General features: G+C 46.9%; 1 protein-coding gene across 1 annotated transcript; it reads right to left on the reverse strand.

The window, feature by feature from the left end:
- Window positions 1–7,849: 7,849 nt before the first annotated feature.
- On the reverse strand, window positions 7,850–11,759 carry LOC107505497 (carcinoembryonic antigen-related cell adhesion molecule 3-like). The gene is made up of 3 exons (XM_036232386.1): window positions 11,582–11,759; window positions 10,330–10,683; window positions 7,850–8,029 (listed from the first exon to the last, which is right to left on the reverse strand). Coding segments are annotated over exons 1-3 (420 nt in total). The 5' UTR covers window positions 11,646–11,759; the 3' UTR covers window positions 7,850–8,027.
- Between the last annotated feature and the right edge of the window lie 3,130 nt (window positions 11,760–14,889).

Consider the following 14,889-nt stretch of genomic DNA (forward strand, 5'->3'; position numbering starts at 1 on the left):
GGAGTCTGTCCTCCCATCTATTATTTCACTACAGTTTTTCTAAGGCCTGTTTTATATTATATCTCCCCATGAATAGGAGAACATTGGAGTGGATATAAGATGTCCATTTTACCAAGGAAGATACTGAAGCCAGGGAGGGAGTATTTAGGAAGCCAATGGGTGACACAAAACAGGTGTGACTAGAAAGTGGGCCATACGTCGGAGAGGAAGAGGGAGCATAAAACGGCACAGTCAGCATGCCTCTCTCACGTTTTCGGTAGAATTCTGTGGGGGTGCATCAGAGCAAATTTTCACAGTATAGCTTTTTTGTTAATCCTTGTGGTTCCTTGCTTTGTTACCTGATGCTTAACTGGACCAAAAACATAGGGTCAAACCAATAGGATGGCTGCCTACTATGAATATCTAGTGGTCAGTTTTGGACTTTCTCACTCACTACCTGTGATAGCTACCTCTTTGTTAGATGATTTAGGAGTCTCCTGTCCACTCCCTGTCTATTTTGTCTGACGTAGCAATTCTCTATGCTCATGATTCCGGGTTTCTTTGACCACCACCCAAATCATAGACTCTTTGATCCCTTATTCTCTCTTATACGTTAAACATTTTTTAATATTTTTATTTTTTTCAGTTATATTTGACAGACATTATTATACTAGTGTCCTGTGTACAACTCAGTGATCATCCATTTATATAATTTACAAAATGTTCAGCTCGGTAAATCCAGTGCGCATCTGACACCATACATGGTTGTTACTATTACAATGCTACTGGCTATATCCCCCCTGCTACATTCTACGTCCCCATGGCTGTTTTGTCATTGCCAATTTGTGCCTCTTAATCTTTTCCCTGCTTCATTCAGCCCCCCACTCCTCGATCTGACAACCATCAAAATGTTCTCTGTATCTATGAGCTTGTTTCCGTTGTTTGTTTATCCTGTTCTCTAGATCGCACATAAGACATTTGTCTTCTCTGACTGACTCCACCCAACGCAATACTCTTTAGGTTCATCTATGTTGTTGCAGATGGCAAGTTTTTAGTCTTTTTTTTCTGGCTGAGTAATATTTCATTGAGTGCGTGAACGCACACACACACATGCACGCATGCACGCACACACTCACACACATACCACCTGTTTTCCATTCGTTCATTCATTGATAAGACACCTAAGATGCCTTCATATCTTGGCTATTGTAAATAATACTACAATGAACCTATAGATTCACATGTCCCTTCAAAGTAGTGTTTTGGGTTTGCTCAGATAAATACCCAGTAGTGGGATAACTGGGTCCTTTTTTGTCTCTTGGTAGAGTCTTTGTTTTAAAGTCTGTTTTGTCTGGTGTTAGTATTGCCACTACAGCTTTTTGTTTGTTTTCATTTTCGTGAAACATATTTTCCATCCTTTTACTTTCAGTCTGTGTGTGTCTTTTGATCTGACATGAATCTCTTGTAGGCAGCATATGTAAAGGTCTTGTTTTCTTATCCATTTAGCCACCCCATGTCTTTTGACTGGAGCATGTAACCCATTTACATTTAAAGTATTTGTTGCTAGATATGTAGTTATTGCCGTTTTACTATTTATATTTATATATTTTTCTTTTTCCTTCTTTTTCTTACAGAAGTCCCTCTAAGATGTTCTGTAATACTGGCTAAGTGATGATGAACTCCTTAGGTTTTTTTCTTGTCTGAGAAATTCTTTATCTTTCCTTCAATTCTTAATCATAGCTTTGCTGGGTAGAGCAATATTTGTAGTAGTTTCTAGCTTTTCATCGCTTTGAATATTTCCTGCCAGTCCCTTCCGGACTGGAAAGTTTCTGTGGAGAAATCAGCTAAGCCTTAAGGGATCTTCCTTACAGGTAACTTGCTGCTTCTCTCTTGTTGTTTTAAGACTCTCTTTTTGTTTTTTAATCTTTTGTATTTTAATTATAACATGTCTCGGTGTGGGCCTCTTTGAATTCATCTTGTTTGGGACTCTGGCACTTCCTGGGCTTATAAGTCTATTTCCTTCACCAGGTTAGGAAAGTTTTCAGTCATTAGTTTTTCAGATAGGTTTTCAATTTCTTGCTCTCATCTCCATTTAGTATTCCTATGATGCAAATATTAGCAAGGTTGACATTGTCCCAGAGCCCCCTTATAATATCCTCATTTAAAAAAAATAAATTTATTTAAATTAGTTTCGAGTATACAGTACATTGGTTAGACATCCATATTGTTCATAAAACGATTGCCCCAATTGCTCCCTTCCTCCCTGGCCCTCCAGTTAGCCATCATATTAATGCTAGCTGCATTCCCTGTGCCGTGCTCCCTATCCTTGTGCCCCACTGTCAACGACTAATTTGTACTTCTTTAATCTTTCACCCCATTCTCCCAGCCCCCCAAATTCCCCTCCCCTCTGTCTGTCACTAAATTGTTCACTATATTTGTGAATCTATTTTTGATTAGTTTTTTTTCCTTAGATTCCACATATAAGTGAAATTACATGGCATTTATCTTTCTCTGTCTGACTTATTTCACTCAGCATAATAACCTCTAGGTCCTTCCATGCTGTTTCAAAAGGTAGGATTTCATTTTTTTAAATGACTGAGTAATATTTTATTATACACATGAACCATAATTTCTTTATCCAATTGTCTGTTGATGGGCATTATGTTGCTTCCATATCTTGACTGTTGTAAATTGTGCTGCCATAAATATAGATCTTTACGAATTATTGTTTTGGTTTTCTTTGGGTAAATACCCAGAAGTGCAATTGCTGGGTCAAAAGGTATGTCCATTTTTAGTTTTTTGAGAAACCTCCGTACTGTTTTCCATAGTGGCTGTACCAATTTGCAATCCCACCAACAATGTATTGAGGGTTCCCTTTTCTCCACATCTTTGCCAGCACTTGCTGTTTTTTGATTCTGACAGGTGTGAGGTGATATCTCATTGTGGTTTCAGTTTACGATTCTCTGATGACTTGTGATCTTCAGCATCTTTTCATATGTCTGTTAGGCCTCTTATATTATCCTCATTTTTTAAAATTATTTTTTCTTGTATTTGTTTTGATTGTTTTCTGCTACCTTATCTTCTAAATCGCTGATTCAATCCTCTGCTTTATCTACTCTACTGTTAATTCCTCTTAAGATAGTCTTTATTTCAGTTATTATATTCTTCATTATTGAGTGGTAGTTTTTTATGTTTTCTATCTCAATTTTTATGCTTTATATCTCTTTGTTAAAGTTCTTACTATGTTCCTCTACTCTTCTTCTAAGTTCATTGAGCATCCTTATAACAAGTGTTTTGAACTCTGCATCTGGTAGATTGCTTGTCTTCATTTTGTTAGTTTTTTTTTCTTTTTTTTAGGAGCTTTGTTCTGTTCTTTTGTTTGGGAAGTTTCTTTGTCTTCCCATTCTGGCTGCCTACTTGTGTTTGTTTCCACGTGTTACGTAGAGCTGCTTTGTCTCCTGGTCTTAGTAGAGTGGTGTTATGTAGTAGGTGTGCTGTGGAGCCAAGTGGCACGGCCGTCCCTGGTTGCTTGAGCTGGGTCCTCCAGGTATGTCTGCTGTGTGGCTTGTGCGTGCCCTCCTGTTGCAGCTGAGCCTTGTTTGCTCTTTGATCATCAATGGGAGGGATGACTCTCTGGCTGATTGGTTGTGATGCATGGTCATGACCAGGGGAGGAGCTGTTGCGCAGGGCCTGACCCTACAGAGCAGGATTCACTTGAGCAGGGGCTCCGGTGCCTGCCCTGTCTGCCCTTTGGGTGTGTCATCTTCAGATGTGACCCCAGGTGGTGCTTTGGTTTAGACCATGGCCACTGACAGGGTGTGCTGGGCAGGGCCCATCAGGAGGAACCCTCCTGAAGCCCAAATTCAGTTTCCACCAGGGTACCTGGACTTGAGCCACCAAGGAATCCACAGATGGCCACCACCCACGCTGGGCTTGGAAGAGTTTTGAGAGGCCAAGCCTCGAACCGAGGCTGGCTGCCTATAGTGCCAAGATTGAGGCTGTTCATCAAGAGGTATGGGGCACTGTGAGGCTGTATCCTGCTTGTTTGGAGTTTGTAAACCTTCGAGAGATTTTAGGAAAGTTTTCAGCATGAGCCAACACAGGCCATTTGTATGGAAAATTCACTGAAAGTGGCTTGGGTGGGTCCACAAGATGAGAGGGGCAGGGTCTCAGGGAATCACCAGGGTGGGTGACCAGTGTTAGTTATGTTTATGGAGACTCAGATATGGTGCCCACCTGGGTCTGCAGGCCTGGCAGGGGAGGGCTCAACAAAGTAACAATGATAGTGCCAGCCCTTCTGTAGGGAGATATATGCCCCTCTAGCCCTCGCCCTGAAGCCAGACAACTCAGTTCCTCCCCATGTCCCTGGCACCTCTCAAGCTGATGCTCCAGCACTGGAGCTCAGAGCCAGTGAGTTTGTTACAGAGTAAACCCATGTGGTCTCCTTAGAGGATAAGTCTGCGACTCCCTCAGCCCTCCATCCCACTTAGCCACAATCTTCACTGGTTTTCACAGCCAGAGTTGTGGGAACTTCTCTTTCAGGGCCTGGATCCCTGGGCTGGGGACCCCGATGTGGAGCCGGGGCATTTCACTTTTTCTGGGGGACCTCCACAGCCAAGATATTTCTCCTGATTCTCAATTGCCTCATGTAGGTGTTAGACCAGCCCATTTCATGTCTTCGCCCCTCCTACCAGTCTTGAAGTGGCCTCTGTTGCATGCATTCAGTGTGGACTTCTGTTTAGCTAGGCTTCAGGTGACTTTCAGTGATGGCTATTATATAGTTTAGTTGTAATTTTGATGTGGTTGTGAGTGGAGGCAAGCACAGTTTTTACCTACTCTGCCATCTTGACGTGAAGTCCCAGTTTTTTATCTATTTTTAAGAGATTATTGTATGGCCTGAGTTAGAACCTAGATTCATATTTTTCTCCATGGAAATATTTATATTTATTTTAGGGCCATCTGTGTTTATTTATGAGTATACACACATGTGGCACCTATGTATATGTGTAAGAGCACATGTCTATAAGTGGGCATTTGTGTGAAAATATTTTAACTGTTAACTAAATTTTCTTTAATGCTTATGGTACAGGTCAGGTTTCCTGTTTCTTCTTGAGTTAGTGTTCATTATTTCTAATTTTCTAGGAATGTTTTGAATTTTGTCTAAATTACAACTGTATTGTCCCGAAGATTTTAAAAGAATTTTCAATTTCTGCTGTAGCTTTCCCACATTCATATGCCTTATTTGTGGTTTTTCTATTATTTTGTTGACATGTTTTTCCAGAGGTATTAAAAAAAATGATAAACCTTTTCAAGAAAGTAATTTTGGGTGTGTGGATCTTCTTGATTTTATATTTATCTTCTAGTTTATTGTTTTCTACTTTAAGATAACCTTTTTTCTTCTTCTCTTTTTCAACAACTTTATAGTAGGATGATTAACTCATTTCAATCACCCTTTTGTAGTGTGAGCATTTAGGTCATGATATTCCTAGGGGCACTGTGTGAGCTGGACCCTATAACTTTTGGTAACATTTGATTTTTTAACCAAAGATTTAAAATACACAGGCAGTACTGCATGGCCCATCTCCTATGCACAGAAATTGAATACCTTGGGCAAGCATCTGTCTGGTATCAGCTCTCCCAGGAGGGCCGGGGCCCTGCAGGTCTCACTGTGGCTCTAGGGTAACTAGGATGGGGAAGGATCCTCTGCAGATGGACTGGGGGCAGTAGTTATCTAACCTAGGGTTGGCACCTGTTGTAAAACATGGGGGAACTGACCTCTCTTACCCCTGCTCCCAGTCCTAGAGACAAGGGACACTTTCTGATGTGTTTCTCAGACACATGTCTCAGAAACATGGTGCCTACAAATTTCCATTATACAGGGGCCTGGTGATGCCAGGGCTGGAGAGGGACAGAGGAAGTGGCCTGAGAAGGGGAAGTAGGGTAGAGTCAGTCCCCACAGGGCAAGGCTGGCGCAATGGCACCTCCTCTTGAACAATGACCCAGGAGATGCCCTTGGAGGAGAGACCCAACGGGGCCCCCCCAATGGACCCCATGTAGCCACTTCCCTCAAAGCTCACTGTCCCCATCATCCTCGAAAATGAGGAGGGTGGTTTTCTACACAATCCTTCTCCCTTCTCTGCTCCTGTGCATTCTTCAGACAAGATCTTGCTCTGTCCCCAGGCTTCTCTCTACTGGTACCTCTTTCCCACCGAGCACATTCTATAGCCACCCCCTCCCATCACAGCCACTTGCACTCAGGTGTCCTTTCCAGAAAGGACAAAGATGTGGTCAGATTCCTGGTCCTCTCCGGGACAGCCTGAGAGCTCAGGCCCAGGAGAGGCCCTGCATGCTGCTGACCAGTCCCCAGTCCTCTTTCTTCTTTGGACGAGGCCCCTTAGCAGGTCTGTGGGGCAGTCTCCACCCCTGCACTGAGGATGGAGATGCTGAGGTTGGTCACATGCTCCCTGTGGATAGGTGCAGAAAGAAGAGATTAAACCCCTCACGATGACGAGTAGTGAGAGGAGAGGGTGTCAGCAGCACTGGCCAGGCTAATGCTGATTGTCCCAAAGGCACTGGGTATTATATTGTAAGTGAGGGTACCCCCTGGAGTGTGCACTCTGTGCCCACCCATACCCAGCTGTCCACATAGAGTCCGGAGGAGTGTAGGGGCATCTTCCTTCTAGTTGGGGTTCAGGCCACACAGTTCTCAGTACCCCTGGGGATAGAAAGATCCAAAAGGAGAGCTCTCAGGACCCTGAGAAGTTTGAGGGGAGAATTAATGCAGATCCCACATGACCAAACTGTGAACCCCTCTTTAGGGACATCTGAGTGTCCAGGAATTGCTGTGGCTAGTGGGGTGACAGCCATCCCCTGGAGGCTGGGAATTGTGACATTCCTGGCCTAGGAGGACAAAGCCTGCAGGGGTTGGTGCAGGCATGAATGGTGTGAAATGCTTCAGGATTTGGGGGTTCACCTCTAGCATAGCATGGTTCATCCCGGGCTCATGTTTCACATGAACAAGTGTCTCTGTGTGCATCTTTCTGTCACAATCGTGGAATCTCATGTGAAGAGAGATCTTGTCCTGCATGTGCCCCTCTATCGTTGAGTCTCAGCCAGGGATCCCCCTCCCCATAGAAGATTCGTGTCCCTGAGTCACACATTACCCTTCAGGAGGTTCTGCCCAGGCGAGCTGAGATGGGATGGGGTCATAGATGTGGGTGGACTTCTCTCGAGACTGTTTCTTCAGTCTGGGTTGGCCCTTGACCCAGAGTCTCAACTTGAGACCCGGGTCCTCCAAACCCTTTTCCTCCCGGCTCTGACCAGGATGATATGGACAGATTGCTTTGTGTCAAGTGCATTTCGTGTTTGTGTTACCACCTGCATGTGTATCTTCCTGTCCATTCCCATTGTCCAGATCAGAGTCCAGGACATCCCCCTGGAGGAAGGATAGAGCTGGGAATCCTGTGAGCTTATCATGTGCTCCCAGCCCTCATTGCATGACCTCAGTCTGTCTTCTGAGGGACTTGGTGTTATTTCCACGTTGGAGCTGGGGCAACTTACAGCAGCCAGAGGTGAAATGTGGCCTTAAACCAACAATAATGACAGTGTCAGTTCACATTTTTGAGTACTTATTGACTCACTGCAAGACTTCTAAGGACTTGCCACCATCGCTGAGTATTCACAACCAAAGTATAAAAAAGTGCATCATAACCAGAATTTTTAGATAAGTAGAAAATTGATTTGGAACTTAATAACATAGAGAATGGGAAGAGGACCACTCATAGTTCACATCCAGCCTGTGGGGTTCACTTTCTCTGGAACTTATGGGGTTGGAGACCTCACAGTGATGACCCCAGGGTCCCCAGGGGTCAAGGTCAGGGTGCTGTTGTCTTGGACAGCTGCATCCCCTCCCTGAGCCACAGACGCTGGGCACTGGGGAACCACTGGATGGTGATCCCACTGTCATCTATGAAGCTGATTGAAACCAAGGCACCCTTATGTCTCGTGACTGTGGCATTGCTGGCTCAGATGGAGGGCTTTCCCACAGGCTCTGTGGAGAAACAGAAGAGGTGACTGACTTAGAGTGGGTCTGGTACCTGGGGCCTCACAGTCCAAAGTAAGCTCTTTCAAGGTCACCAGGGGATGGCCTTGAAAGATGGCTGTACCTCCTCTCTGACTACAGAACACCCCAGGGTGACCTTGACCTGTCCTCCTGGACATCTCTCTTGTATCACCATTGGGAACCCTTTCTCAGCCCAGCATCCTCATCATCAGGTGGAATTTTTTTCTTGTGATCATTTATCGATCTATTCCTAGAAATCTCTTTAACTTAAAAAAAATCAGGTTTTGCTCCTCATGTGAACTTCTGTGTATGTTGGGGAAGGCAGGCTTACCAGCCCTGTCCTTCTTTGGGGCCAGGGGTGCTTTACAGAAGGTGGGGAGGCATTTAGCTCCTGTTAAATAATTTATTAGGCACCAAAGACAGCCCAACCCAATCTCCACGATTTTGGACCTGGAGAGATTCTATCTGAAGGATTTCACAATCTGAACAGAATTCTACTTTCTGGCCTGTGGAGTGAGTTTCACTGTGAAGGACATCTCCAAAGAGAAGTGGTTACGGTTGTCACAAATGACAGGGACTGTGGAAATAGAAGGAAACTACTTGATATGGTGAAAGCCATATGTGAAATCTCACTGCTAACATAATACTCCATGGAGAAACACAAAATCTTTACTAATCGTGAACAAGACGAGGATGCTGCTTTACCACTTACTCAAGAGAGTACGGAAACCCCTGCCAGGACAATTGGGCGAGAAGATGAAATAAAAGGCATGCAAATTGGAAAGGGAGAAGAAAAATCATCTCTTTTAGCAGATGGCCAAATCTTACATGTAGAAAATTCTAAAGGTTATACCCACAAACGAACAAAAAAAAATGTTAAAATTAATAAATTTAGTGAAGCTGCAAGAGAGGAAATACTCAATATCAGTTCCATTTCTTTACAATAACAATAAACATTTCAAAGTAAAATTAAAAAAATAATTTCATTTACATTAACATCAGAAAAAAATAGAATATTTAAAATAAACTTAACCATGGAGATGTAAGATGCATACACTGAAAACTATCAAACATTTCTAAAATTACAGAAGAAATAAATTAATGGAAAAAATCCACGTTTATAAGTTGGAAGACTTAATATTGCCAAGATAGATGTCGATATACCCCAAACTATTGACATATTTGGTGCAATCCCTGTCAAAATCTCAATGACTTTTTTTTTGCAGAAATAGAAAAATCTATCTTAGAATTATGTGGAGTCCCAAGGGACCCAAATGATTGCAACAATCTTAAAAAAGAGAAAGAAATTGGAGGTCTCACATTTCCTGATTTCAAAAGTTACCACAGAGCTAAAGGAACCAAAATTATGTGACAATGGCATAAAGATAGACATACAGCCCATGGAATGCAATAAAGATGCAGAAATAAAGCCTTGATTATGTGATCAAATGATTTTGACAAAGAAGCCGAGACCATTGGATGGAGAAAGAGCAGTATGTTCAACAAATGGTGTGGAACAGCAATATCCACCAGCAAACAAATAAGTGGACCATTGCCTTATTCCATGAACAGAAGTTACCTCCAAATGATCTAATCCTAGAGGTTAGACCTAAAACTGTAAAACTTTTAGAAGCTTCATGACATTGGATTTGGCAATGATTTCTTGAATATGATGCTAAGAACTGGGCAATAGAAAAAAATGAATTGGATTTCGTCCAAGTGAAAACTCCTATTCATCCAGAGACACCATGAACAGAGTCAAAGGTGATCTAGGAAACAAGGGAAAATAATTTGCAAATCACACATTGGGTGAGGGGTTTACTATTCAGAATATAAAAGGAACTCCTATAACTCAAGAACAACAAAACCAAATAACCTGATGGAAAAACCGGCAATCCCTTGAATAGACATTTCTCCAGAGAAAATAGCCAATAAGCACATGAGAAGATGCTCAACATCGCTATCATTAGGGGAATGCAAATCAAAACTCTCGGAGTCAGAGTTTTTGCTTGTGACGCTGGGTGTGTGTAGCTCCGCTGTGCAGATGACAGGGAACATTGCCCTGTGTGGGACATTTGATTCCTCCAAAGGCATCTCAATCAGAGTTGGCACCACTCACCTGTCAGTCAACCCGAGTCCTTCAAGAAATGAGGCCTGTGTGCGTATCACAAGACATATGCATGGGACGTAAGGCAGCGGGGATGGAGGTAGAGTCCAGGGCTGCCGATCCTGTGTGTGTGAAGTAGAGTTCCCCACCGGACACCCAGAGGACAGAGAAGAACACTCACAGTATACGTGGAGCTGTCCAGTCACTTCTTCATTATGAAAATTTTTCTTTATGGCTTGTAGAGTGTAGTTTCCTGCATCCTCCAGGGTGACATTCCGGAACAGCAGGGATCCATTGGGGTATATTGTCTCTCGACCGCTGTATGCAGGCCCCGGGATGTTTTCTTGACTGTCTATTACATATGATGCAATTTGATGGCTGCTGTTTACACGTCTTCCTTTGTACCAGGCATAGCCTAAGAGACCCTCAGACAGATTGTGGACCAGGAGCAGCACATCCTTTCCTTCAGCGGCACTGGTCAGCACGATAGTGAGTTGGGCAGTGGTGGGTGGGTTCCAGAAAGTTAAGAGCGAGACTAGGAGGGAAGAGAGAAATTGATCAATATTTGGATCTATGTATCGGATGGAAAGATGAGGCCCTGGTGAATGAGAAATTCTTTTCATGTCTTAGACTTGAAGTTCGGGCATTGAAGGGAGAGAGAGCATGTGTGTCTTCTATGGTCAAAGCCAGCAGCATGGCTACCATTGCTTCAGCATGTCTGAACCTGTTATTTTCTCTGTTAACTCTTCCCCAGGTGTCTGCCCGGCTCAGCCTCTCACTGCCCTCAGACTCCTGCTGCATCTCAGGTGTGTCCATGGGAGACACCTTCCCTGACCACCTCCTCTAAAGTCCCTCTGTCCTCACTTTCTGACCTTTCCCTGCTCTGTTCCCTTCATGGCCCTCGTCAGTACCTGAAATCATATTCTAGACCTTTCCTTGTCTATCTCTTCCCCATGGAACATGAGCTCAGTGAGAGCAGGGGCTTGTCTGACCTCGTTGCACCCCCAGTGCCTGCAACAGGCTGCAAACACCTGTGAGTGAGTGAACTTGTATTCCCAGGGCCCTCCACCTCCTGGTTTGTCTCTGCCCCTTTCTGGGTAAGGACAATGTGTAGAGAGCCCCTGGTGAAGCTTTTGCTGGTGTTGCCTGAATATAAATTGTTCTTATTACCACCAGTTTTATAAAATTACTATTTGGCAATGAATAACTTGTCAAACTTAACCTAAGCGAGGGTTTCCTGGCCCTCAGTACTTCATATTTATGAGGTTTCCCTGTTGCTGGCCCCCTCTCCCATCCTCCTCTCTCCTTGTCCTCTTTCCTCAGGTCCAAACGAAGCCCTCTGTCCCCTCTGAGAGCCTTGTCCTCCCCAGGAGATCCCAGCCAGTCTCTGTCTCCCAGTCTCCTATCCACCTTAAGGGAACTGATCCCCTCACCTGCCAGCAGGATCCCCATCCAGGGGACACACCATCTGGGGGCAGAAGCTGATGTAGGCTCCATGGTGACTGCTGTCTTCTCTGTTCGTCCCTTGGGAGAACAATTGGGCTTCAGAAATGCCCACAGGCACCTCTATTTCAAGGTGTGTGCTCTGCAGTTCCTCTTCTGCTGCCCTGAGCCTCCTCCCAGGCAGGAGCGGGTCCCTGGTCACGTGTCAGGGGGAGGGATCTGTGGACACAACCTTGCCTCTCCTGCCCCTCCTTCCCGTTTAGCTTCTGTCTACATTTCTGTTTCCTGAAACTGCTGAGGCTTCTACCTTCTTCTGCTGTGACTCCTCACCCTACACACACACACACACACGCACACACACACACGCACACACGCACACTTACACTCACACTCACAGACACACACACTGTCTGGATAAGCACAAGACTGAGGCTTGTGGTGGGTGCCCAGCATCCTCCCTGCCGCCCTTCTTTATCTTTCCTTGTGGTCACTTTAGAACAGGAGCCCAGGGGGCCACATCGGAACTCTTGTCCAAAGGATGTCACCTTTGCTGTCCATCAAAATAGCCTGTAGAACATTATAAAGCTATCGTGCCCAGGTGATACAATAAATACTGCTTCAGCAGCTGCCCAGCTATTGCCGGTGCCTGGCCAGGCTGAGACACAGGATGTGGGGTGGGACAGCCCATCCCCTCTCCCGTGCACAGGGAGGGTCTGCAGATTCCATTAATAAAGAGATTCTGACTCAAGATGTGCAGTGGACCGGACAGTCCACCTCTAAGAAGCTCTCAGGGGAGGCTGATCATACTTGCCTGGGAGCTCACTATCTGTGTCAAGGCTGAAGGGGACCCCTGTCCTCTGAGAGAATGACCTTCCTGTCCACCTCGCTGTTGGCCTGTGCTGTGTCCTGGCCTTGAGTCTGTCAGCACCACACAGAGCGTCCAGGGGTTCCCACACCTGAAGGATTATTTCCGTTTGTGACACAGAAGCTTAGCAGGGCACCAGGGTCTCCCCCTGTTCTCTAATGCTCTGGGAAGCTTGGATTTCCTCCCAGCAGGAAGGTCACAGAGCAGACTCTGAGGGTGAGGAAGGGGCCAGCTGGGTGATGACGGGCGAGGGGACCCACCTTCTATCTCCAGTGTCTCCAGCCTGGCCTCTGATTGCAGGTGCAGAAACCCAGGGCCAGGTGTCTCAGAAGGAGCTGTGGTTCACGGGTGTGAAGGGGAGGTGCGACCTGTGTGTTTTGGGAAGAGAGGACATTGGTGAGAGGTTGAGTGGCTGTGGGCTCCCCGGTCCTCTGGGGTTGGTTTCAGGGACACCCTCCCTCTCCTGTCTGTTGGCTCTCTCTGGCTCAGAGCCTGTCCATGAGCTCCCTGACAGTTGGGGCAGCCTCTGTCCTCTGTCTGGGGGACTTTCCCGGGGTCACCCTGTCTTCCCTATGGGTGGTGCCAGGCAGGAAGTGGAGAGGTGTACAGGGACCCTTGAAAGAGCAGGTGCTCCTGAGCCCCTAGGGGAAGCATGGGGACAGAGCAGGCACGTGGGAGGGGCCCAGAGGGTCTGTGGGATGGAAATCAGGCTCCTTCTCCACCTCCTTTGGCAAAGCCAGGTTCCTGTGTTATTTCCTGTGCCTTGTCTGTGTGTCTCAATGTCGCCCCCTGGAGGGCATGAGGAGACCTGTGGCCAGTGTAAGGGCTGCACCCGGGATGCTGACCAGGGTCAGGAGGATGGGAGCTGACCCTGAGCCCTGCGAGAGGTGGGCTCTGAACTCCAGGCTGAGGGGCTGGTCAGCCAGGTCCTGTTCACGGCAGGTCCCAGGCCACCTGACTCCATCCAAGTCAGTGTGAGCCCAGGGAGAAGACGAGCATTGTCCAGAGGATTATGGGTCCAGTGACAGGAGAAGTGTCTCTCCAGGGGACGTGCTGTTTCAGGAGGGGCTCTCTGTCCCTGAGGTTTCAGAGGAAGGACCTGCCGAGGGGTCTTGAGTCTTTCAGGATTGGGAACTGGCCTGGGTGGTGGTCCACAGATTGCCCTATGATCCCCCATCATGCACTGCAGCACCCATGTCATCTGTGTCCCTGTCTGTCATCTGCTCTAAGCCTCCCCACAGGGCCCAGGAATGGAGCATCTGCATGTGGAGACTCAGCCAGGGGACCCAAGGGGTTCCTCTGTTAGGGGAGGGCAGGCCCTGTGGGACCTTAGTGCCTCTGAGATGGAAGCAACCCCAGGTCCTGTGTTCCCCTGTCCCATCCTGCACATAAAGCTCCCCTTGTCCCAGACCACCGCAGGGTGGCGAGAGGCCATCAGGGACAATTGTGTGGTGTCCTCATGGACCTGAGGACCAGGAGTTGCCCCCTGACTTCCTTGGATATCAGGGTGGGCCCCCTTCTTGCCTAGTGGTGAGTCCACCTGAGGTGAAGGCTGCAGGGTTTGTGCCAGGTCAAGTCTCCGAGGGAAGAGGAAGGACACAGGCTGCCGCCCATGGTCTCCCCTTCTCCCTGGGAGAGGAGGCGTCCCTCCCAAGGTCAGACGAAGAGGCTGTGGTGTTTGAGGAGTGAAGGGAGGTCCGACCCTCACTGTTAGGGGCTCCCTGTTCCCCTCCTGACTCTATCTGCGGTAAAGGCCCATCCCTGGGACAGCCGAGGCCTCTTGCTGGCCTCCCACGCTGACACCAGTGCCCTCGAGTCTGTAAGGAGCATGCTCTGACCCCAGTGTCACAGGGGCAGGAGACCCGCTTCTGTGGTGTGGTTTCCTCATCTGTCGATACGTGTTTACTGAGTGTTCATGACAGTTCCAGCCCTGGACTGGGCCCTGAAACCTGTACAGAGCACAGGTCACACATGAGGCCCACACTCATGGAATTTACTTGCAACACAGACAGGCCCTCAGAGAAATCAGGGCTCTAAATAGTTAACCATCATCGAGAGCAGGGCCGTGAAGGGACAGTGTCTGCTGCGTGTGTGGAGTCTCAGCTGATCTGGAGATCACAGAGAGCACTTCTGAGAAGGTGACCTCTTGGCTGAGACCTGAGGCAGGAGTGGCCATGAGCGGCCATCACTCCATGAAGAACAGAGGGTAGTGGGGGAGGAGTGTCCTGCAGAGGACTGGCCTTAGTGGGCAGGTGCTGTGTGAGATGGATTAGGTGAGGGAGCCCAGCGTGGGCAGCTGGGAGAGGGAGGAGGACTGTGGCCTGAGTGAGGCTGGTGAGGGTTAGACCCTGCTTTGCTGTGGACCCCGCTGAGGGAGGCCGGCCGCCCCCTACTGGACCAGGAGGGAAGTGTAGCTGGAAAGTGCAAAGTATT

The sequence above is a fragment of the Rousettus aegyptiacus genome, unplaced genomic scaffold (genome assembly GCF_014176215.1).
Source record: "Rousettus aegyptiacus isolate mRouAeg1 unplaced genomic scaffold, mRouAeg1.p scaffold_m13_p_14, whole genome shotgun sequence".
NCBI lineage: Eukaryota > Metazoa > Chordata > Mammalia > Chiroptera > Pteropodidae > Rousettus > Rousettus aegyptiacus.

What these genes read in the sequence shown, in the direction of transcription:
- LOC107505497 (XM_036232386.1), bottom strand. Translation starts at nt 11,645, where the DNA reads ATGGAGCCTACATCAGCTTCTGCCCCCAGATGGTGTGTCCCCTGGATG. An exon ending in GATGGGGATCCTGCTGGCAG is followed by an intron (nt 10,684 to 11,581) that starts GTGAGGGGATCA and finishes CTTCCCTCCTAG; the next exon opens with TCTCGCTCTTAACTTTCTGG.